Source organism: Erinaceus europaeus, chromosome 3 (assembly GCF_950295315.1).
Source record: "Erinaceus europaeus chromosome 3, mEriEur2.1, whole genome shotgun sequence".
In the NCBI taxonomy this organism is placed as follows: Eukaryota; Metazoa; Chordata; class Mammalia; order Eulipotyphla; family Erinaceidae; genus Erinaceus; species Erinaceus europaeus.
This window is the reverse complement of record NC_080164.1, coordinates 38,913,150-38,938,043: the sequence shown is the minus strand read 5'-3', so window position 1 is coordinate 38,938,043 and position 24,894 is coordinate 38,913,150. Positions and strand designations below refer to the sequence as shown.

General features: G+C 42.2%; 2 protein-coding genes across 8 annotated transcripts in view; both read left to right on the top strand.

Annotated features, from left to right (window-relative positions):
- The window catches only part of ALLC (allantoicase), a 47,824-nt gene extending 30,822 nt beyond the window's left edge, over positions 1 to 17,002 (top strand). For both annotated transcript variants that reach the window (XM_060188579.1, XM_007518918.2), the window contains 6 exons: positions 1,682 to 1,814; positions 6,578 to 6,733; positions 8,668 to 8,741; positions 11,425 to 11,533; positions 15,007 to 15,131; positions 16,691 to 17,002. In XM_060188579.1, the coding sequence (XP_060044562.1) occupies positions 1,682 to 1,814; positions 6,578 to 6,733; positions 8,668 to 8,741; positions 11,425 to 11,533; positions 15,007 to 15,131; positions 16,691 to 16,897 (804 nt within the window). In that variant the 3' untranslated portion in view covers positions 16,898 to 17,002. The remainder of the gene's footprint in view (positions 1 to 1,681; positions 1,815 to 6,577; positions 6,734 to 8,667; positions 8,742 to 11,424; positions 11,534 to 15,006; positions 15,132 to 16,690) is intronic.
- Positions 17,003 to 19,154: 2,152 nt separating this feature from the next.
- The window catches only part of DCDC2C (doublecortin domain containing 2C), a 203,194-nt gene continuing 197,454 nt past the window's right edge, over positions 19,155 to 24,894 (top strand). For all 6 annotated transcript variants that reach the window (XM_060187039.1, XM_060187037.1, XM_060187036.1 and 3 more), the window contains exon 1: positions 19,155 to 19,464. In XM_060187039.1, the coding sequence (XP_060043022.1) occupies positions 19,178 to 19,464 (287 nt within the window). In that variant the 5' untranslated portion in view covers positions 19,155 to 19,177. The remainder of the gene's footprint in view (positions 19,465 to 24,894) is intronic.

Below are 24,894 nucleotides of genomic sequence, written 5' to 3'. Positions count from 1 at the left end.
GGTATGAAAGCTTTTTTTGCATAACCATTATGCTATCTTCCCAGCCCTACAAAGTCACTTAAAAATTACATTTATTTACTTACTTATTTATTTATTTTCCTTTTTGTTGCCCTTGGTTTTTTTTTATTGTTGTTATAGTTATTATTGTTATTGATGTTGTCGTTAGAGAGAGATGGAGAGAGGAGGGGAAGACAGAGAGGGGGAGAGAAAGATAGACACCTGCAGACCTGTTTCATCTTTTGTAAAGCTACTCCCCTGCAGGTGGGGAACAAAGTCACTTTTATGTCTGGTGAATCTAATGGACAATTTGGGTCTGTGCTTTGCTATGCTATTGCTTTTTTTTGAAGCTATTTTTTTTTACTCTTTTTAAAAATTTTATTTATTTTCCCTTTTGTTGCCCTTTTTTTTTTTTTAACACTGTTGTGGTTATTGATGTTGTCGTTGTTGGATAGGACAGAGAGAAATAGAGGAGGGGAAGACAGAGAGGAGGAGAGAAAGACACAGCAGACCTGTTTTCACCACTTGTGAAACTACTCCCCTGCAGGTGGGGAACAAAGTCACTTTTATGTCCAGTGAATCTAATGGACAATTTGGATCTGTTATGCTATTGCTTGTTTTTGAAGCCAATTTTTCTAGTAAATGATGTACACCGGGGTTTTACAAAAGTGTTGCTACATAATAGACTGGAAAAATAAATGTAACAGCAACAACAAACTGGCTTTTTCAGTTTTAGAAGGTCTGATTTGGAGGAAATTGTTACAAGGGCTAGGTGAATTGATTTTCAGCAGCTGATGTGGCCCGTGGGAGTAGCCCCCCTCTTTTTTTGTTTGAATTTTCACCTCAAAATTCTAGGAATTTTCAAGGTGAAAGCATTCAGAGGCATTTCAGATCTTATCTCTGACTTTCAACCATTTCTATCCACACTCGGCCACCATCATCTGGTGACTATTTTGACTAGTGAACAAAAAAATAGCTAATACCTCTATTCAGCTTGTTATTAAACCTGAGACCTGGTCTTTATTAATACTTTCATTTAAGTGTTCCACCAGGCATGTACTACTAATTATTTTTCTTACTTATTAGTGATTTAATAATGGTTCACAAGAAAAAAGATTATAGGGGTATAGTTTCATACTACACATACCACCAAAGTTCTGAAACCCCTTTCTCCATGATAACCATCATAATTCTTACAAAATATATATTAGTTAATTATTATTTTTTTACCATTTTAATTTGTGTTTAATAGTGGTTTAAAAGATTGTCAGATTATAGGCTTTAGTTCCACTCTACACCCAGCACCAAAGTTCTGTAATCTCCCCCACGGTAATCAATAATTCTCAAAGTCCATTATTATTATTTTTATTTGGTAGAGGGTGAGAGATAGAATGAGAAAGGGAGGGAGAAATAAAAGAGAAGAAACAATTGTAGCATTGCTCCACTACTTGTGAAGCTTCCCCCCTGTTGGTGAAGACTGGGGGCTTGAACCTGGGACCTCATACATGGTAACCTGTGTGCTCTGCTGAGAGAACCAGCACTATGCCACACCATCTTAATGTTATCCCAAAGTATTTCCGCCTTATAAGACACACAAAGGCACTAAAGTGAGAAAATTTATTTGTTCCCTAGAGCCAGAACTAAATTAAAAAAAAAATCTTTTTTTTTTTTTTTTTATTGTTAGCTAAACTCCAATGACTGGGATTACTTGGTTCCCATGACAGAGCTAAAGCCAGGAAAGCCTGCTTCCAGTCACAATTATTTTGCTGTTAATTCTCAGCAAAGATGGACTCACATAAGACTCAACATTTTCCCAGGTAAATATGACATGAACCCATCTTTGGAACTATTGCTTCTTTACTGTATGTTGGAAAATTTTAAAAATAGAAAATGAAGTCACATTTTCCTTCTTGATCACTGATCTTCTGTATTCTAGGACTACAATTAGTCAGTTTTTGTGCTGTAGGGATGCAACTAAATTCTATTGTGCTAGGTATCTACTAATTGTTTCATTTCAGGTGTGTAAGTAGTTGAAGTGGCATGTATAAATGATTCACTTTATTTTTATTGCCATGTAATTCTCATATCATGCAATCTACCGATTTTGAGGTACAATTCCATGACTAACAGTACACATAAGCCTATGATTTCAAGTATATGTACATATATGTGCAACCATCACTATGGTAAATTTCAGAAAATTTTTATCATCTCAAGAAGAAATTCCATACCGTTTAGCTATCAGTCTTTATCTCACCCAGTCCTGATTAACCCCTCATCTACTTTCTGTCATAATAAATTAAACTATTCTGGATATTTCATATAAATGACATCACATAATATTGTTCTCTCGCAGCAGACTTCTTTCACCTAGCATATTTTCATCTATGCTATGTCACTGACTTTTTAGTGAGTTAATAATCTATTGTGTGAATAAGCCACATTGTTTATCCATTTATCAGTTTGTATTTCATTTTGGTGGAGCCAGGGATTCACACATATGTGATTTCACTTCTGTACTATCTTTTTATTTTATTTTTTTAATATTTATTTTTATTTATTTATTCCCTTTTGTTGCCCTTGTTATTTTATTGTTGTAGTTATTATTGTTGTCATTATTGTTGGATAGGACAGAGAGAAATGGAGAGGGGAGGGGGAAGACAGAGAGAGAGAGAGAAAGATAGACACCTGCAGACCTGTTTCACCGCTTGTGAAGCGACACCCCTGCAGGTGGGGAACCAGGGCTTGAACCAGGATCCTTATGCGGGTCCTTGTGCTTAGCGCCACCTGTGCTTAACCCGCTGTGCTACAGCCCGACTCCCTGTACTATCTTTTTCAAAATATATTTATTTATTCCCCTTTGCTGCTCTTGTTGTTTTATTGTTGTAGTTATTATTGCTATTATTGATGTCATCATTGTTGAATAGGACAGAGAGAAATGGAGAGAGGAAGGAAAGACAGAGAAGGGGAGAGAAAGATAGACACCTGCAGACCTGCTTCACCACTTGTGAAGGGACTCCCCTGCAGGTGGGGAGCTGGGGGCTCAAACCGGGATCCTTACGCCGGTCCTTGCGCATTGCGCCACATGCTCTTTACCCGTCTGTACTACTTTGTTTATGGTCTTATTTATTTATTGTTTGCATAGATTTTTTTCTTTATTGAGGGATTAATGGTTTACAGTCAACAGTAAAATACAGTAGTTTGTACATGTATAATCTTTCTCAGTTTTCCACATAACAATTCAACTCCCTCTAGGTTCTCCTCTGTCATCGTATTCTAGGACCTGAATCCTCTCATCCACCCTGAATCTTACTTTGGTGCAATACACCAACTCCATTCCAAGTTCTGCTTTTGTGTTTTCCCTTCTGTTCTTATTTTTCAACTTCTATGAGTGGGATCATCTCATATCCATTGTACCACTTTGTTTTTTATTCAGGTAGAGAGACAGAGTAAGGGAGAGATTCCACAGTACCAGAACTTCCTCTGGTGCCATTTCACTTTCTATGTTGTGCCCACACTTGAATCTGGGTTGCGCACTTAACTGGGAAACATTTTCAAAAAGCAACTCTTTGGGCCAGGCGGTGGAGCACCTGGTTGAGTTCAGAAATTGCCATGTTCAAGGACTTGGATTCAGGCCCCTAGTTCCCACCTGCAGAAGGGAAAAAGTGCTGAAGCAAGGCTGCATATGCCTCTCTTTTCCCTCCCCTCTCTACCTCCTTTTTTTCTCTCTGTTTCTGTCTCTATCTAAAATAAATAAAGCATAAAAAAAGGAAAGCAGGGGACAGGGCGGTAGTGCAGTGGGTTAAGTGCAAGTGGCACAAAGCTCAAGGACCAGAGCAAAGATCCCGGTTTGAGTCTCTGACTTCCCACCTGCAAAGGGGGTTGCTTCAGAGGTGGTGAAGCAGATCTGTAGGTATCTATCTTTCTCTCCCCCACTCTGTCTTTCCCTCCTCTCTTGATTTTTCTCTGCTCTATCCAACAATAACAACAGCAATAACAACAACAATGATAAACAACAAGGGCAACAAAAGGGAAAACAATGGCCTCCAGGAACAGTGGATTCGTACTGCAGGCACCGAGCCCCAGTGATAACCCTGGAGGCAAAAAAAAAGAAAGCAACTGTCAACACTTCCATTGTTCTACTGAAATTTTTACATATCACTGTTTCGGCACATTTTTTCATGTAAAAATATAGAAGTTGTAAAATGATCTGATTAACGGCTTTGAATTTCTATATAGAACAGCTTGTCTTTCCACCTTCTAAAAAGTAATAAAATTAAAATCTTTTTATCTTTGTTTTTGTATTGGATAGAGACAGCCAGAAATTGAGAGGGAAGGGGGTGATAGAGAGGGAGAGAGACAGAGAGACGCCTGCAACACTACTTCACTACTTGCAAAGCTTTCCCTCTGCAGGTGGGGACTGGGGGCTCAAACCTGGGCCCTTGCACATTGTAATATGTGCATTCAACCAGGTGTGCTACTACCTGGCCCCATACATTCTCTTTTTCCCTCTTTTTTTTTCTGCCATCATGGTTACTGCTGGAGCTTGTAACAAGCACTATGAATCCATTGCTTCTGGCAGACCTTTTTTTCTTTTTCCTTTTCATTCTTTCTCCCTCCCTTTCTTTCTTTCTCTCTTTCTTTCTTTCTTTCTTTCTTTCTTTTTTATTGGATAGGACAGGGAGAAATCAATAAAGGAGGAGAAGATAGGGAGAGATAAACAGAGATGTGAAGATCTACTTCACTGTTTATGAAGCATCCCCTTTGCAGGTAGGGAGTCGGGAATCAAACCCAGATTCTTGCACACAGTAATGTTTACATTTAATCTGGTGTGCCACTACCCAGACTCTATAAAAATATTGATTGAAACTAGGTAATGCAATAATCTTGGCAGTTATCTTCTACTCTGCAGGCCTACTTCCAGGCTTATTAGTTCTTAGCAGCTATTTGATATTGTGAATATTATCTTTTGCACTCTCAGTTGCATTCCTAAGCAATATGCTACAAAAATAAGACCATAAAACTGTTGAATTAGTTTGTGTAGGTCATAACAGTACTAAGCAAGTATTGTGGCCTCCAAAGATTCTGTGTTCAGGTTGAGAGAGTATAACTCAGTGATCACTCATTTCTGTCATTTCACAAACATCTCATAAAAACTGCAGCAAAGGTGGGCGCGAGGAATAACATCATTGCAAGACTGGCCAGCTCCTCATGGGGCGCGAGCGCTTCCACACTACGATCATCATCTCTGGCATTATGCTATTCCACTGCAGAATACTGTGCCCCAGTATGGTTCCGTAGCCCCCATGTCCACTTGGTCGATTCCAAATATATTCCTCCATGAGGATAATTTCTGGAACCATCCGTTCCACCCCGGTTCCATGGCTGCCAGTTCTTAGCAACATCGCCCCGCCAGATATTCGTTGGGATGCGGCATCATCTAAGTTCATTTCCCACGTCTACGCTCGACCGGACCTGCCAATATACGCGGATATCTTCGCCCACCCTGTTCAACGCTTGACGTCTTGTCACCCAATCTGGTCCCCTACGCCTACACTGAACTTCTCTGTTCCAGTCTCTTGGAAACAGAGCTGGCAGTCAGCTGAGGTAAAGAACAAACACCTCATCACAGACCCCTGCAAGCGTCAACCGGCTTTGACCTAGCACGCTATGATTGGGCCCTCCTCAATCGCTATCGAACAGGCCATGGCCGGTGCGCCGCTATGTTCCACCGCTGGGGAGCCAGAGACGACCTGAACTGCCCCTGCGGCTCCAGACAGACTATGACCCACATAGTCAACGACTGCCACCTCTCCAGATTCAAAGGAGGTCTCGAAACTTTACTTCAGGCTCAACCTGACTCTGTTGACTGGCTACGGAAGAAGGGCAAACGCTAGAAGAAGAAGTGATCACTCAAATGCCTTTGAAGTGTTTTGGGCTAGAGAGATAACTCACTTGGTAAATTGACTGCATTGGCATATATGTGACTCACGCTTGTATCCACCAGTGAAATAAACTGTTAATGTGGTGTTTTCTTCTCCTACTGTATGTTTGTCTTTGTGTCTTTCTATCTGAGTGAGAAAAGTGATCTCTGAGAAATAAACTGTACATGCATGAGACCCCAGCTCTACCACCCTGCCACCCCCTACCATCAAACAAACATACAGAAAAGTAAATTATTTTGTAATCTGGTCTTGGAATAATTATAATTATCATGGATTTAGCAATAAAAGAAAACAATCTCATGCTTTGATGTGACCTAGGGAATAAATATGTCGGGGTGATGATAGCATCAAGCTGGGAATCAGGCAGGGGTCAATTGGAGCAGGAAAGAAGTAACTTTAGAGAGTAAGATGATATGTCTTTCTGAGGCTGTGGTATTTAATTAAGACCTAAGAACACATGGTAGTCTTTTGCAGAGTTGAAAAAACAATTCCAGTAGAAGAAGGAAGTGGTAAGTGCAAAGGCCTTGGGGGGGGGCCATCGGCTGTTGTTTTTGAGAAACAGATTATGAAATGTAGTGTGGAAGACTATGTTGTTTATGATTCCCCAAGACTAACAGAGGCCTTTTCTCTTGCAGATGGTGGAATAGCACGTCTCAGAGTGTATGGTACTGGACAAAAGGACTGGACTGCAACTGACCCCTCGGAACCAGTAGACCTAGTGGCTCTCTCTTTTGGGGGTACCTGTGTGGGATTTAGCAATGCACACTTTGGGCACCCAAATAATATGATAGGTGAGTTAATGCTCCAGGATCTGACTTTTATTTTATTAAAATTTTTTATTAGTGATTTAAAAAATTATAAGATAATAGGGATATAATTCCATACCACCCTTAACACCAGAGTTCTTTGTCCCCACCCCACCTCCAGCAGAAACTGCAATGGTTCACCCAAGGCCACAGATATGGGTTGACTATATACTGATATCTATCTATCTATCTATCTATCTATCATCTATCTATCAATCTATCTATCATCTCTCCATCTACTTATTTATCTCTTTATCCATTTATTCATATATATTATTATTTTGTATATTTATTCACTTCTACAGCCCTGACTTTACTTCCTTTCTAAGTCACACCTACACCTATTACTACTTATGAGTGTCCTTCCTTTTACCTCTTCCCTCTCAGATAAGAGAAACAATGTATGACTTCCTCTGGTGTTCTCTAGATTCTCTTCCTCTCAGTGAGGAACTGTAAAAAATGGCGACTAATCTCTAGCACTGCAAAAACGGTATCATCTGTTTTCCATCTACACCATGCCTCGGCCTCGCGTGAGCTTAACGTGCAGCTTGGCGATACGAGAATCCGGCATGAAGCCCAGCCAGTCTATCTTGGCGTTACTCTCGATCACACTCTGTCATTTCACGAACATCTCATAAAAACTGCAGCAAAGGTGGGTGCGAGGAATAACATCATTGCAAGACTGGCCAGCTCCTCATGGGGCGCGAGCGCTTCCACACTACGATCATCATCTCTGGCATTATGCTATTCCACTGCAGAATACTGTGCCCCAGTATGGTTCCATAGCCCCCAAGTCCACTTGGTCGATTCCAAATTATATTCCTCCATGAGGATAATTTCTGGAACCATCCGTTCCACCCTGGTTCCATGGCTGCCAGTTCTTAGCAACATTGCCCTGCCAGATATTTGTTGGGATGCAGCATCATCTAAGTTCATTTCCCACATCTACGCTCGACCGGACCTGCCAATATACGCGGATATCTTTGCCCACCCTGTCCAACGCTTGACGTCTCATCACCCAGTCTGGTCCCCTACGCCTACACTGAACTTCTGTTCCAGTCTCTTGGAAACAGAGTTGGCAGTCAGCTGAGGAACAAACACCTCATCACAGACCCCTGCAAGCGTCAACCCGGCTTTGACCTAGCACGTTATGATTGGGCCCTCCTCAATCGCTATCGAACAGGCCATGGCCGGTGCGCTGCTATGTTCCATCACTGGGGAGCCAGAGACAACCCGAACTGCCTCTGCAGCTACAGACAGACTATGACCCACATAGTCAACGACTGCTACCTCTCCAGATTCAAAGGAGGTCTCGAAACTTTACTTCAGGCTCAACCTGACTCTGTTGACTGGCTACGGAAGAAGGGCAAACGCTAGAAGAAGAAGAAGTGAGGAACAAAGATTTCTGGTCAGAAATATTCTGAGTTCCAGTGGAATTGAGGATTAAAGCCCTCTGGTTACCTTCCCCTAGCATTTTCTCCTCTAAGGGAATTCATTATGAGGTGCAGAATGAATGAGTTCTGGTATTTGTAATTGCTTCTGGATATTGGACAGTCAGATCTGCCTTTTATTTTGAAGGGCTGGGTTCTAGTATTAAACACTCCAAAATGGTATAATTGAGGAAGGAGCCATCTCAAAACACAGCAAATGAGATTAATTGTCCATTAATGGTCTGATGACTTTGTGACATAAAATAGATCAGTACTAATTTTATTTTTTAATTTTGGCTTAAGTAGTTGCTTACAAAATGAAAAATAAAATTTATCAACTTATGGTCATATGTGAATTTACTGAAATACTAACTTTAGTGAAAATAACTAGCAATGCTCAGGTGTATGGGATCTGTAATTTAATTATAAAATCATTCTCACATTTAAGATACACCATGCTAGTTCATTAAATGATTCCTTTTTCTATAGGAACAGGACCGGCTAAGTCCATAGCAGATGGCTGGGAAACTGCAAGAAGGCTGGACAGACCCCCTATATTAGAGGCAAGAGATTAAAAATAGCCCTGGTTCAATTTTTTTTTCTGGAAAAGAAATTCTCATTTATCTAAAAAAATTTAATTGAGGTAATGTTGGTTTACATGACATTGATTTCATTCTTCCCAATGAGTTACCATCCTATGCCCTACATCAAAGTACCAGTAACACTCATCAAAGGCAATTGGACCCCTTCCGTCCCGTCATTTCCCTCCTCTTTGGTGACTTCAGTGTTGGGAAATTGTGCAGATATGGTCAAATCCACCATGTTGTCCTCTCAGGGTATTATCACTCCCTTCGGGAGCTGATAGAATAATCCCAGAGTGCCTTGTTTATTCTTCCCCCTTCCCATTCCCTCCAGAGCTGTAATCCTATCCCAGAGTACCTTGTTTACTCCTCCCCCTTCCCATTCCTGTGAGAGCTGTAATCCTCTCCCCGAGTGCCTTGTTTCCTAGCCAATTACGTCCCAAATTGTCACTTCTGGAATTTCTCCTATAAAATCCCTTCTTCTTCCACCCCTCTCTCTCCTGCCCGCTTTTCACCTCGTTACTGGATGCTGCAGGTAGCAGAGCCGGCCATTTTGCTAGCTCCACATGGCCTGAACTGCTGCGCTCTCACCCAACTCTGAAGTGCCCTTGTGAATAAAGATTTGTGTTCCCTCTCTGCTACGGATCTCCTCTCTCTCCTCCGCAGCCCAACCCTTAAGTTCTGCAGAGTCCAAGGGCTTGGGAAGCCCCTATTTTAGAACTCTCTTAAGCATTGTTATAAATGCTTATTATGCCTCTACGTTCTCCAGATTTCACACTACTTCATTATGATATTGTGACCAAGATGCAGAAGGACAAATAGTTGATTGTTGCCAGTTACCTTAATGCATTGCTGGAATATTACTTTATTTTTGTAATCAAGAACAAGAGGAGCTATTATCTCAATTTACAGAACCCATGTTGGGTGATCTGGAGAAATACTGCCAATTTAGTTTTTTAAACTTTAATTGTTATTATTATTGTTGCCAGGAAACTTGCAGTACTTGCTTCATCATTTGTGTGAAACTTTCCCCATGCAGGTGGGGAGTGGGGACTCAACCCCAGTCCTTGTGCATGGTAACATGTGTGCTTAACCAGCTGTGTCACCACCTGGCCTCCTCAATTTTAGTTATTTTTAACGTTTATGTATCCCTAGGTGAGATACTTAGTGAACTTGTGACAAATAGGGGACTCTAAAGATAGCTCTTTTTTTTAAAATTTATTTTATTTTATTTATTCCCTTTTGTTGCCCTTGTTGTTTTATTGTTGTAGTTATTATTGATGTCATTGTTGTTGGATAGGACAGAGAGAAATGGAGAGAGGAGAGGAAGACAGAGAGGGGGAGAGAAAGACAGACACCTGCAGACCTGCTTCACCACCTGTGAAGGGACCTACCTGCAGGTGGGGAGCCGGGGGCTCGAACCAGGATCCTGACGCCGGTCCTTGAGCTTAGTGCCACCTGCGCTTAACCTGCTGTGCTATAGCCCGACTCCCTGCTCTTTTTTTTTTTAATTTCTCTATTGGGGGATTAATGTTTTTAGTCGACAAGAGATAGCTCTTACATTTAATTTGGGTTCATAACTAATTTGTGATAGAAAATGACAACAAAAGCAAATGAAACAAAAACTTTCAATTTCTAACTCTCATTGGAAACTTTGTTGTAAACCTTTCTTCCTTGGATTAATTTTCATGTCAGCCAACACTTCCAGATGTAAATGATTTTTTTTTTTTTACTGGACTCTACGGTTTGAGGGCCCAGCAGTGGTGAACCTGGTAGAGCACAAGCATTACCATCTGTGAGGACCTGGATTCAAGCCTATGATCCCCACTTGCAGAGGGGAACCTTCACAAATGGTGGAGCAGTGTTACAAATGGTGTGCTCTCTCTCTCTCCCTCTCCCCTACCCACTCCCTCTAAGGATGAAAGAAAAAATGCCACCAGGAATAGTGAAATCATTGTGCAGGCACCAAGACCCGGTGATAGCCCTGATGGCATAAACAAAGTTTTGAAATTCAGATGATATATGTTGATAAGAGTTGACTAAACACATACCTAATTTGAAAGGTCAAACGAACTGATTAGATGAAATTTGAGTTGGGTGAGATAAAGATGCATGCATAACATTCGACATGAATTCATAATTGCCAGAGAAAAATCCTGTTAGGAATTTATAAAAACACACCATGGGGGAGTCGGGCAGTAGTGCAGTGGCAGAAACTGGCAGAAAGATCCCGGTTCCAGCCCCTGGTTCCCCACCTGTAGGAGAGTCACTTCACAGGTGGTGAAGCAGGTCTGCAGGTGTCTTTCTCTTCCCCTCTCTGTCTTCCCCTCCTCTCTCCATTTCTCTCTGTCCTATCCAACAACAACAACATCAATAACAACAATAATATTAACTACAACAATAAAACAAGGGCAACAAAAGGGAAAATAAATATTAAAAAAAATACACCATGATCCCAATAAATCCGTCAGTATGAAGCATTTAAATGACAACAATGAAGAGGCAATTGACAGAAAAAAATAGTTTGAAATCAAAGTTATAAGAAGCACAATTGTATAGTAAGATATAAGAGAAATAACTGAAGTGCAGCATGCCAACATTTTTCATTTGCTGCCTTTCAGAACTGGTTTCTTGAATGACCTACTTTTAATTTTTTTAATTCCAGAATGATGAGAATGGCATTCTCCTTGTTCAGGGTTCTGAATGGGCAGTATTCCGACTGGCACACCCTGGAGTAATAACTCAAATTGAAATTGATACAAAACATTTTAAAGGTAAGTGCAAAACCATTAGGGAATGTATTATAATTGGCACACTGGATACAAAGAAATAATCCTATTAAGGGTGGGACTCAGGGTGGAATCAGGACACAGAATCTGATAAAATTCTCTTTTCCTATAGACTTTTTTTTAATTTAAGAAAGGATTAATTAACAAAACCATAGGGTAGGAGGGGTACAACTCCACACAGTTCCCACCACCCCATCTCCATATCCCAACCCCTCCCCTGATAGCTTTCCCACTCTCTATCCCTCTGGCAGCATGGACCCAGGGTCATTGTGGGTTGCAGAAGGTGGAAGGTCTGGCTTCTGGAATTGCTTCCCTGCTGAACATGGGCGTTGACTGGTCGGTCCATACTCCCATAGACTTTTTTTTTTTTTTTTTTTTTAACAGATCACTGATTGACTCTGGCTTACAGTAGTGTGGAGGATTGAAGCTGGGACTTCTGAGCCTCAAGCAAAAGAGTCTCTTTGCATAACCATTATGTTATTTAGCCCCCTAGACTTCCTTATTATAGGAATTCTGAATCCCATTTAGAAAGAGACTGTGAATTGCTCTCTGGTTAGATTGTGAGAAGACCTGGAAAGGGGGCATTTTTCCATAGGGAGAAATCCTAAACAACTGATTGGGACTCAGCATTTACTTTTAAGGTAGTGACTGTATTTGAAAAATTGTGCACTTGAAGGGCCAGATGGTGGTAGTATACTTGGTTGAGTGCACACGTCACCATGTGCAAGGACCAAGGTTCGAGCCCCTGCTCCCCACCTTCAGGGAGAACACTGCACCAGTGTTTGAAGTAGATCTGCAAGTAACTATCTTTCTCTCCTCCTCCCTTCTTAATCTCTTTCTTATCAAACAAAATAGAAAGAAAAAAAAATGGAAAAAAATGGCTGCTGGTAGTGGTGGATTTGTAGTGCTGGCACCATGCCCCAGTGATTACCCTGGTGGCAGTTAAAAAAAAAAAAAAGGGAGTCGGGCGGTAGTGCAGTGGGTTAAGTGCACATGGTGTGAAGCTCAAGGACTGGTGTAAGGATCCCGGTTTGAGCCCCCCGGCTCCCCACCTGCAGGGGAGTCACTTCACAAGTGGAGAAGCAGATCTGCAGGTGTCTTTCTCTCTATCTCCCTCTATGTCTTCCCCTCCTCTCCTCTCTCCATTTCTCTCTGTCCTATCTAACAACGATGACATCAATAATAACTATACAACAATATAGCAAATATATTGTTATATTGTTGTTATTATATTGTTGTATAATAAATATAAAACAATAAAACAAGGGCAAAAAAGGGAATGAATAAATATTTAAAAAATAATAAAAAATAAAAGAAATAATAAAAAATAAAAAGGAAAATTGTGCACTTCCATTACTTAAAAAATGTGAGAAGAAAGATGTTGCAGAAGGTAGCTAACGTCAAAGGATGCTTGCCTTTCCATTAAATTTTTTCTAATTATCTTTATTTATATATTTATATATTTATTGGATAGAGACAGTCATAAATAGAAAGGGTAGGGGGTGATAGAGAGGGAGAAAGAGAGAAAGAGAGACACCTGCAGTACTGCTTTACCACTAGAAAAGCTTTCCTTTTGCAGGTGGGTACCAGGGGCTCAAACCCGGGTCCTTGTGCACTGTATCAGGTGCATTCAGCCAGATATGCCATCACCTGGCCCCACCTCTCGATGTTTTTCCCCTAGTCCTTCCCCTCCCCTTTCCCATCCCTCCCCTCTCCCTCCCCCTCTCCTTTTTTTTTTGCCTCCATGGTCATCATTGTGGCTTGGTGCCTGCATTAGGAATCCACTGCTCCTGGTGGCCATCTTTTTTCCATTGTTGTTGTCATTGCTGTTATTGTTGTTGCATAGGACAGAGAGAAATTGAGAGAGGAGAGGAAAACAGAGGGGGAAGAGAAAGACATCTGAAGACCTGCTTCACTGCTTGCCAAGTGACCCCCCCTTCAGGTGGGAGCTGGAAGTTCGAATGGGGATCCTGAAGCCAGTACTTGCACTTGGTACTATCGGCACTTAACCTGGTGCACTACCACCTGGCCCTTACCTTTCCATCTTCTTAGGTCCAGGTTTGAGCCCTACACTACTGTGAGTGCTACAGCAGTGGAGGAAAACTCTATGGATGGTAGAGCAGTGCTGTGATGTCTTTCTCTATTTCCCCTACACTCTATCTGAAAAATTTCCTATAGATACGAGGGAAATCTCTAGAACTCACTTGTGGTAGCAAGTATGCTTAGTATATAAGCAAACATATGCTATTTTTTTTTTGTCTCCAGTGTTATCACTGGGGCTCAGTGCCTGCATTATGAATCCACTGCTCCTGGAGGCTATTTTTCCCTTTTGTTGCCCTTGTTGTTTATCATTGTTGGTGTTATTATTGTTGTCATTGCTGTCATTATTGGACAGGACAGAGAAAAATCAAGAGAGGAGGGGAAGACAGAGAGGAAAAGAGAAAGATAGACATCTGCAGACCTGCTTCACCACTTGTGAAGCAACCTCCCCCCCCGTGCAGGTGGGGAGCCTGGGACTCGAACCCGGATCCTTAAGCCTGTCCTTGTGTTTTGCACTATGTGCGTTTAACCCACTGCGTCACTGCCCGGCCCTCCAAAACATGCATTTTAAATATACTGAAGACATAGAAACAGTTGCTCTGTTAGTCTCTTCTTCATCCTGTGTGTTACTGTGCTCACCCCACATGTTCCCCCATGTTGGCATCCACAGTTAGAAGAGATAAAACACGAAAGGATATGTGAACAGTTAATATCCTCTTTTGTCAAGGTTACTGATATGCAACCTCTCTTCAGTTGAGCTTAATATCTTGAGGAGCCCTTACAAATGTCCTCACAAAGAATGTGGGATACTACCACCAAGGCACTCTAACCCACTGGATATGTGACTCCTATAAAATGCCAAAGACAGAAAAACTCAGGACACTTTATTTTTCACCTATAAAGCACTTAATGATCCTTGAGTACAACACATTTGGTGCTCAGCACTAGTTAACTTAGCTCATTTCTTCATTTTATTAGCTTAGCTTTTCTCATTTTATGGTCACATTACAAACTATAATGCCATAAGGAAAATATTTTCTAGCTTCATGATAATTTCAGATTAGCCAGATAGCAATATGTAAAGTAATTAAATGTGCAATCTAGGAAGCTTATCAAATGCATTCAACTCTCAAAATAAATGCTGTGCATTCAAACTGCAATGCTCCAAGTCATTAACATATGTCAGGTTGTTCTTATTCCTCTGAAAAACAAACACTCATCTATTCACGAGACTAGTCACAAGCTGGAACATCCCTTTCTTCTCACACTTCAGACCTTTGCTTTTGCTTCGAAAGAACAATGATTTGTTCTATGTAGAATGGTCAGTCTGACTCAAAGGGTCTTCTTATATAGTATATATAAGAATGTCTTGAGTAAAAATGGAGTGAAGAGAGTCACTTTTAACTTTGTTACCATAGGGAATTCTCCAGATAGCTGCAAGCTGGATGGCTGCGTCTTGACAACACAGGAGGAGGAAGATATGATCAAGCAAAAGTGGGATCTTCCAGGTCACAGGTGGAAGCCACTGCTCCCAGTCACAAAGGTGAGGACAGTGTCCATTAGAGGCAATGCAGCTGGTCCTCAATCTGGGTTATGCCACTTGAATTTTTAAAAAAAAATATTTATTTATTTATTCCCTTTTGTTACCCTTGTTGTTTTATTGTTGTAGTTATTATTGTTGTCGTTGTGGGATAGGACAGAGAGAAATGGATAAAGGAGGGGAAGACAGAGGAGGAGAAAAAGATAGACACCTACAGACCTGCTTCACTGCTTGTGAAGCGACTCCCTTGCAAGTGGGGAGCCGGGGGCTCGAACTGGGATCCTTAGGCCAGTCCTTGAGCTTTGCACCGCGTGCACTTAACCCTCTGTGCTACTGCCTGAGTCCCCCAGGTAATCTTCTAATCACCACCATTTCATAATAACCCTCTGCGTTACTGCCCGACTCCTTGAACTTGTTTTTAAGGACTACAATAATGACTCCAAATCTTGGTTTAATAACAAAGTGAGTTTTCAATAACTGTGCCACCTAGGGGGTCGGGTGGTGGCATACCTGGTTAAGTGCAAGGATCTAGGTTTGAGCTACCCCTCCTTACCTGTGGTGGGAGGAGCTTCAGGAGTAGTGAAGCAAATACTGGGACTGTCTTTCTGTCTCTCTCCCTCTCTACTCCACCTCCCTTCTCAATATCTTTCTGTTCTACTAAAGAAAAAGAAAAAAAAAAAGGAAAAAAGGTCACTGGGAGCAGTGGATTTTATTGTGTGGGCATTGAGCCCCAGTGATAACTCTGGTGAGAATGAAAAAAATTAACAATACCACACTTTTATGCAATAAAAGGAAAGGCTCTCTATACATTTATAACAATCAGATTTTATTTTAGACCATCATGTGCAAAGATTGCACATATGGAAGAATATTTCTGCGGGAAACTTTTTAGAAGGCATGGCTACTATCTTTTAAACTCTAGTAGTGAGCAGTCCACCTGTGGGATGGATTCTGAGATGCCTCCCAAGTGTCATCTTTGGTCAATAGGAGGGAAATCATTGCTGATCAGAGTGGAGGGTGAGGGCTGCTGTCATGTAACGAGGAGCAATAATCTTTAGGAGACCCCGCTTAACCTGCCCACTCATCTCCTTTTCTTTTTTAATATTCTATCTATTTTGAAAAGAAAAAAAATTGAGAGGGGGAGAGAGAGAGAGAGAGAGAGAGAGAGAGAGAGAGAGAGAGAGAGAGATACCTGTAGTATTACTTCATTGCTCATGAAGCTTCCCCCTTGTAGCTGAAGCCTGGGGGCTTGTACCTGGGTCCTTTTGCACGGTGACTTGTGTTCTCAACCTGGTATGCTACCACCTGTCTCCCTCATCTTTTTCTTATTCATTAATTAATTAACTATCAAAGAAACAAACATTACAGAGATCTGTATTCATGTCATTCTTTGGTACGTTTTTGCTAAAAGCAGATTGCTACAGTAAGTAAAATCTCTATAATCGATTGACTTACTTATCGAAGCTTGTCTGTTTAAGTCATTGGACTGCATTTGGTGAGTGAGCTCATGTAGACCATTACTGGTGTCACTACAAGGACCCTTCCTTCTCCCTTTTTTTCAGCTGTCTGCCAACGAAAGCCACATGTTTGACAGCCTGACCCTTGAGCTCCAGGATGTGATCACTCATGTGAAGTTCACGATCATTCCAGATGGGGGCGTGAGCCGCCTCAGACTCAAGGGCTTCCCCAGCTCCATTTGCCTCCTGCGCCCTCGGGAAAAGCCCATGATGAGGTTTTCAGTTAAAGCGGGGTTCAGAGCGAACCTTTAGTCCCATTCAAGATCATGAGCTATTACTTGATTGCTGAATCATTCTTTAAAGTGTTTTACACACCTGCACCTTCCTGGTGATTTAATAAAGTGGTCACTCTCATTATTTGATATCTGTATTTAATGTTGCCAAGTAATGCTGACGTTCTACAAATTAGCCGTGGCTGTGAATGATATGTGGTCTTATATAGGATTACTTAAAGTAATGTTTACGGGGCCCTGATGGTGGTGCACTTGATTGAGCAGACACATTACAGTGCATAAGGACCTGGGCTCAAGCCCCATAGTCTCTACTTGCAGGGTGAAAGTTTCAAAAGTGGTAAAACAGTGCTGCTGGTCTCTATTTTTTCCTCTCTCCCTGCCTACCTCCCCCTTTCCTCTCAATTTCTCCGTCTCTATCCAAAATAAATAGTAAAAAAGAATCTATAAGAAATTGATATTTAGGAGTTGGTGCAGTGGATGGTGTTGAGCTCTCAAGCATGAGGTCCCAAGTTTGGTTTTCAGCATTACATATATTAAGTGATAATTTTTTTTTTTTAAATCTCTCATAAATAAATATTTAAAAATAAATTTTCAATTGTCTTCCCTCCTCCTCCTCCTCCTTCTTATCCCTCTCTTTCTTTTTTTGCCTTCAGGATTATCAGTAGAGTTCTGTGCCTGCATGATGTCACCATTTCTGGTGACCACATTCCCTTCCCCCCTTTTTTGATAGAGGGTGAGAGAGGGAGAGAGTGGGAGGGCTAGGAGAGACACCTGCTACACTGTTCCACCACTCATGAAGTTTCCTTTGTAGGTGGTACTAGGGGCTTGAGCACAGATCTTCACACATGGTGATGAGTATGTTGTACCACCAACCCTACCCCAATGTTAATATTTATAGTGTTAGTATTTTGCACCTTCAGAATGTAAATTTAGCAGATCATAACATACTGCCTTTAAAAGTTAAAGTCCCTACCTGCAGGGAGGAAGCTTCACAAGTGGTGAAAGTGCTATGAGTGTCTCTCTCCTTCCCTCTTTATCTCCTCTCCCTTGTCAGGTATATGATGACAAATGTATTTCTAGAATCACCCATAGTCCCAGAGTAAGAGAACTGACTCTCTTTGATTTTTTCAGAGATAAACACTCCTTTGAATTGTTCTTCCCTGTGACAAAGGTGCATTTGAAATACCAAATATGTGCTGGCTTCAACTAATAACCCAGTTTCTCATGTGCTCTGCATGGGTCCAGAACAAGCCCTTCCTTGGGCACTTTTGACTGTCAAATGGTTCTTATCTCTCTCACCCCTCCTTTCCCTCTTCCTTTCATAACCTCTTCACCACAGGAGGCAACCATAGCAGGAGCATTCTAGGGGATTCCTGGTGGATCCCTAATACTTTTCCACTCATGTCACACTTGCAGAAGCCTACCTACCTACCTCTCTCTCACTGAGCTCTGCAGCCCTCACTTGTCCAGGCTTTCTCATGTCCCCTCACTTGATGTCTGATGCCCCCCCCCAAGTTTTATTTTATTATTTATTTTTTTCCAAATCACTTTATTGGGGGGAGGGGTTTAATGGCTTACAGTACAGTTGTTGACAAATGAATACAAATTCTCATAATTTCAGGATACATATCTGTAGAACACTCTCACCTCAGCTTATGTTGCTTTCTCTCATCATGCACCAGGGTCCCAAGCTCCCACAACCTTTTCCCTTCTCTGCTTCCACAGAGGCCTTTGCTTTAGTGCAGGACACTATTATTTTTTCTGGGCAGGAATGCGAGTGAGAGCATGTGCTGTGCTGTAAGGTTTGGGGGGGCATCTAATATTTCAGTGCCTCACAAGTACAAAGTATGTGCTCTACAGTGGAGCCACCTTCTGACCCTTGTGAGGGCTTCTGATGCACTTCACCTGTCTGTATAGGGAAGCGTGGGTGCTCTGTAGTCTTTCACCTGTCCTGGGTTTCTGCTGACCCCCTTTACCTGTCCAGTCTCTCCGTGGCCCCTCTCCCAGGGGGGCTGGCTGCTGTCGGCAGTCACAATCGAGGGGGCGCGTCAACACAGTAGGGGAGCATGGGCGCACGGGCAGCTGCAGTCCCACACCCACGGCCTGGCAGCCCCCAGCTCCTGCGCAGCGTCCGTGCCCTTGGCCGTGGCTGAGGCCCTGGCTTGCTGGGTCCGTGGGCGCCGGGGTCTGTCGGCGGTCGCGCGCTCTGCTCTGTCCCGGGTTGGGCCCCCCCCCCCCCAGGTCAGCACAGCGCAGGCGGCGGCAGGGCGCGTGGCGCGGGCGGGGCTCAGACAGGGCGATGGGCACGCGCGGGGCCTACGCGCTGGTGGACACCACGCCAGCCAAGACCATTCTGGTGTACCGCAACGGGGACCAGTTCTACGTGGGCAAGAAGTTCGTATTCACGAGGCGCCGCGTGGCCAATTTCGAGGTGTTGCTGGAGCAGCTGACCGAGCAGGTGGAAGTGCCCTTCGGGGTGCGGCGCCTCTACACACCGACCCGCGGCCACCAGGTCCACCAGCTGGAAGCGCTGCAAATGGGTGGCAAGTACGTGGCAGCAGGCCGGGAGCCTTTCAAGAAGTTGGAGTAAGTGGTCGCGGGAACCCCAGCTCCCAACTCCCTCAGCAAAAACCCTGACACCCCCCCCCCCGGGTTTTGCAGAAAACTAAGAAATTTTGCACTGGTACCAACAACTGTATTTACTGTTTACTGTAAACCACTAATCCCCTCAATTAATAAAAGAAGTCTCAATGGAAAAAAAGATAGAGGACAGTTGAATGTAAACGTGTAATATATAAAAGAATTACATATAATATTGCATGTACAAACCATTGTATTTACTGTTGAATGTAAAACATTAATTCCCTAATAAAAAAATAATAAAAAAAGAAATTGGAGACAAGGAAAAAAAAAGAATTACGTATAATACATATAGAAGTACATTATATACAACCCCCCCCAAAAAAAAAAAACAACTCTGAGCACCCCTCCAGCAGATTCCATTTGCAGTCATGCACATGCACAGGGACAACGGGGGACGGTGCCCACCTCCCCGCCAAAGGGCCCAGGTGCCCGGAGCCACCCCCAGCGAAAGTAATTTAGAGTCCCTGAAGGAAAGGGGGAGTTGAGAGATGAATGAGTGACACACCAGCTGCTTTAGGTGCAGGAGAGAAGTGTCTTTATTTAAATAAAGACACTTTATTTAAATACTTTTTGCCTGGATACAGTTGACATCATGTATAATTGTTTTCATTAACATCAAGGATACAGTTGACATCATGTAAGACTATTTTTATTACTATTAAAAATAACTCTAGACATTATTATCATCATAAGTTCTCCTTGAAAGTTTCGTTGGTCTTGAGACAGCCTGTCCTCCCCTAGGTTTGTGACCGTCTGTGTGACCTTGGTGTGACCCAAATAACTTCAAACATTATTTCATTTGTTTTAACTGTCTGTGTTGGTTAGCATATCTTTTCTGGAACTCAGTCTAACAGCTTTTCTTCTTAACCCATTCTTAGGTAGGTCTAACTAAATAACACTTATTTAATATCTAGCAAACTGTCTACCTAAAGAAATCTGCTATAAAGTAAGCACATACCATGAGGACTCTCTTCTAGCTAGCCTTTGAGTATATGAGAGTTCACTAACTTTTGCCTATGTGAAAGTTTACTAACTTCTACCCATATATCCTAACATTAGCTATTTAACTACACAACGTCTATATTTATCACGGATGCCTATAAGTGAGGCAGGGGGTTTGTGGGTGAGGGTAAGCAATAGGGCCTCTATATAACTAGGTGAAGACCACAGTCTGTCACCCTTTCTATAAAGCCACCCATAATTCTGGCTTTTGGTCTCAGTCCAGCTAATTGAGAAGCTGCAGTGGTGACAAATAGCTCTTTTTCTGAAAGCCTTTCAATGGGTACAGCAACTTCTGCTCCTAGGCTGTTTTTAGTCATGTCACACTCACTGCCATGATTGTTGTCATTATGTACTTCCCCTGGGGATCTCTCTTTCATAGTTCCCAGGTATTATTTATGTATTTTCAATATAGGCAATAAGTTTTCAAATTATCAATGCAATTAAAAAAAACAAATAGCGTAAGGATCCTGGTTCGAGCCTCCGGCTCCCCACCTGCAGGGGAGTCGCTTCACAGGCAGTGAAGCAGGTCTGCAGGTGTCTATCTTTCTCTCCCCTTCTCTGTCTTCCCCTCCTCTCTCCATTTCTCTCTGTCCTATCCAACAACGAATTGTGTCAACAAGGGCAATAATAATAGCCACAATGAAGCTACAAGGGCAACAAAAGGGGGAAAAATGGCCTCCAGGAGCGGTGGATTCATGGTGCAGGCACCGAGCCCAGCAATAACCCTGGAGGAGGAAAAAAAAAAAACAACAACAAAAAAAAGAAAAACAAATAGCTACGGTTTAGTCTAGAACTTCCCTCTCTTCAGTAGGTTCCAGTCTTTTTAGACTTTGGCAACAGACGTGACATCACCTCTGCCATTACACAAAAAGGATGAATAGTTTCAGTGTGGTCCTGGCTTGCTCAGACTTTGTCTGACAGCAGCTGTGATGTCGCCTCCACCACCAGGGATGTGCTCTCCAACCTAGTGTCCATCCTTTGCCCAAATGCTCTCAGCCTGTGCTTCCTAGGTTCCTGGCGCCTGTGACTTAAAGGTGCCAAAATCCCTGCCCTGCTGGGTGTACATTCTTATGGGAGAATAAGCCAAATAATTTCTTTTATTTATTCATTTAAAAAATTATTAGTGACTTTATTGATTTACAAAATTATAAGATAACAGGGGTATAATCCCGCACAGTTCCTACCACCAGAGTTCTGTGTCCTCATTCCCTCATTGGAAACTATAGTAGTTCTTCCAAGATCACAGGTAATAGTTGACTATTATTTCTATAACTGTTTGTATTTATATATATTTGCCCATTTTCCCCGTGATCCCTTATTCTCTTCCTTTCCAAGTCACACATACACCTTTACTACCTCTGAATGTCCTTCCTTTTGGCCTTTTTCTCTGGATCCTGATGGAGTTGGAGTTCAGAGCCCTCTGTTCATCTCCCCCCTCTCATTTCTCTCCCACTGGGAGTATGGATAAAAATTCCTTTTGGAGTGCAGAAGGTGGGAGTTCTGGCTTCTGTAATTGCTTCTCCACTGGGCATGTGTATTGTTAGGCCAATTGCTATCCCGCCCCCCACTCCCACTTGATTCTGTCTTTCCCTAGTGGGGTAGGGCTCTGGAGTGGTGAGGTTCCCAGACACATTGGTGAGGTTATCTGCTCAGAGAAGTCTGGATGGAATTATGATAGCATCTGTATCTTGGTGAAAGGTAAGATACAAAGCAGGTCAAAATAATTAATGAACAGGAATGAAAAAGTAGAAATCAAGCAGAGGAGAATAGGGACCTTGGGGTGGAAAGAAGTGAGGAAGTCTATTTTAGTTCCTAGTGGCCTAGGACTTTTGTAATTTTTTGCTTGAGTTTGAGAGCTTCTTCTTCTTCTAGCATTTGCCCCTCTTCCGCAGCCAGTCAACAGCGTCAGGTTGAGCCTGATGTAAAGTTTCGAGACCTCCCTTGAATGAGGTGGCAGTCGTTGACTATGTGGGTCATAGTCTGTCTGTAGCCCCAGGGGCAGTTCAGGTCGTCTCTGGCTCCCCAGCAATGGAACATAGCGGCGCACTGGCCATGGCCTGTTTGATAGTGATTGAGGAGGGCCCAATCATAATGTGCTAGGTCAAAGCCGGGTTGACGCTTGCAGGGGTCTGTGATGAGGTGTTTGTTCTTTACCTCAGCTGACTGTTTGAGAGCTAACATGAAGTTGGACAAAAGTTTTGTCTGATAAGATGGTGTTAGAGTTGAGAAAAGGACTAGAAAGTTTAATTAGGGGAGAGGGTAGCTCCCAAATCTTAAAGAAAATCTATGAATAAAATCAACTGTTTACCCCATCAACCTGAGCCAGAGTTCATATATACTTATATTTAGCACAAGAACCTGTGTAACCTCTCAGTCCTTGTTGGTCTGAGCGTGAAGTTCATGGCCACAGCTGGGAACATTTTGGGTGGTTTCATTTCAGGACCAGTCTTCCTTGAGTGGCAGGGTAGGATGACCTAGCCTCCCTTCAGAGTAGGGCAGTCCCTATCATTGCTACTTTATAGTGAGGACAAGTTCCTGGAGTGGCCCACGAGAGGGCTTATGCTGATATTCCTGATGGAAGTAACCAGTGATGGTGGAGAGAGGAATCTATTAGAGGTCTAGGCCCATTATATCTCTGTGGAAACCCAAGTATTCCCTGACTAGGGCCCTAGATAATGCGGTGGTTTGGTATTGACCAAAAAAGCCATTATTAAGTGAGCTGGTTTCTTGCCCTTATCCAGATTTTGTAATTCTTTATCTGTGAGCTTGGACTTTCTACCAGTTGCCAAAGTGCTGAACATCATCTCTTTTATCCAAGCAGTCTTAGGTTTTTGGGTTCTTCCTTCTCTGGGCCTTTTTTCTAGATTGCCAAACTTATTTGGTCTAAGTTTGATTGGTTAGAGAATTTATGATGCCTTCTTTGGTCCCTTCTGCTAGGATCCCAGGCTTATTAGGTCTAAATTCAATCACGGAGGGCTATTAAGCACTTTTAGTTTGAGATACATAAATGCCTTTTGCTTCTGGATATAAGTACACCTGTACCCAGTACCCTAAACCCTAGCCTATCTAGTATCTGTAACATTGTTAGATAATGTGCCATCTGAAATGGAATTTGGTAGGCCCATGTGTTAGGAAAGATCTCACCAGATTAGAGGAGCTAGGTGCTTAACATCTCAGGCTTGGTGTCTCTGGTGACAATCTGTAGTAACAACTTGGCATGGCTGTATTGGTAGTGTTGATTTAGTTGAGGTCAAAAGAGACAGTGATATGGTAAGGATTCAGAGAGAAGAAATGTCAATAAATATGGGCATTGTCCGAGAAGTTTCAAGACTAGGAGAAATAAGGATCTTAAAGAGAATGGGAAGGGTTCCTTATAGTGTTAAAAAGAGTTTAAAATAGCAATAGTTTATTATTATAACTAAGTTAGTTGGGAATTTGCTTTTCTATGAAAATCCAGTGATTAGAATACATGTGATATGCTTGTGCCCTTTTAAGGGTGTCTGGTAATTTTTGTATCTTAGATAATGACAGGGCCAAATTGTTTTGATCTATCTGGCCTAAGATTGTAGGTAACGTAGATATTTATTTATCTTTTATTTATTTATTTTTATTAGTGATTTAATATTGATTTACAAAATTGCATGTCAACAGGGGTACAGTCCCACACTGTTCCCACTACCAGAGTTCTGAATCCCCAAATCCTCTATTTTAAGCTATGGCAGTTTTCCTAAGGTTGCAGATGTTGGTTAACTATTATATCTACAACTACCTGTCTATATTTATGTAGAATTGCCTTTTATTTGTTATTCATAACAACAAGGAAAGACTGACAAAACCATAGGATAAGAGGGGTACAACTTCACACAATTCCCACCACCAGAACTTCATATCCCAACCCCTCCCTTGATAGCTTTCCTATTCTTTAACTCTCTAGGAGTATGGACCCAAGATCATTGTGGGATGCAGAAGGTGGAAGGTCTGGCTTCTGTAATTGCTTCCCTGCTAAACATGGGCATTGACAGACCGATCCATACTCCCAGCCTGTCTCTCTCTTTCCCTAGTGAGGCAGGGTTCTGGGAGAGCTCCAGGACACATCGGTGGGGTTGTCTGTCCAGGGAAGTCTGGTCAGCATCATGGTAGCATCTGGAACCTGGTGGCTGAAAAGATAGTTAACATACAAAGCCAAACAAGTTGTTGACTAATCATGAACCTAAAGGCTGGAGTAGTGCAGATGAAGAGCTGGGGAGGGGGGGGTCCCTCTGTTTTGTAGATAGCTAGTAGGCATATTTTAGTTATATTCCAAAGGGCCTGTGGCTATACTAGTTTTTTTTTTCTTTTGCCTGAGCCTGAAATCTGATATGCAGGTGGATC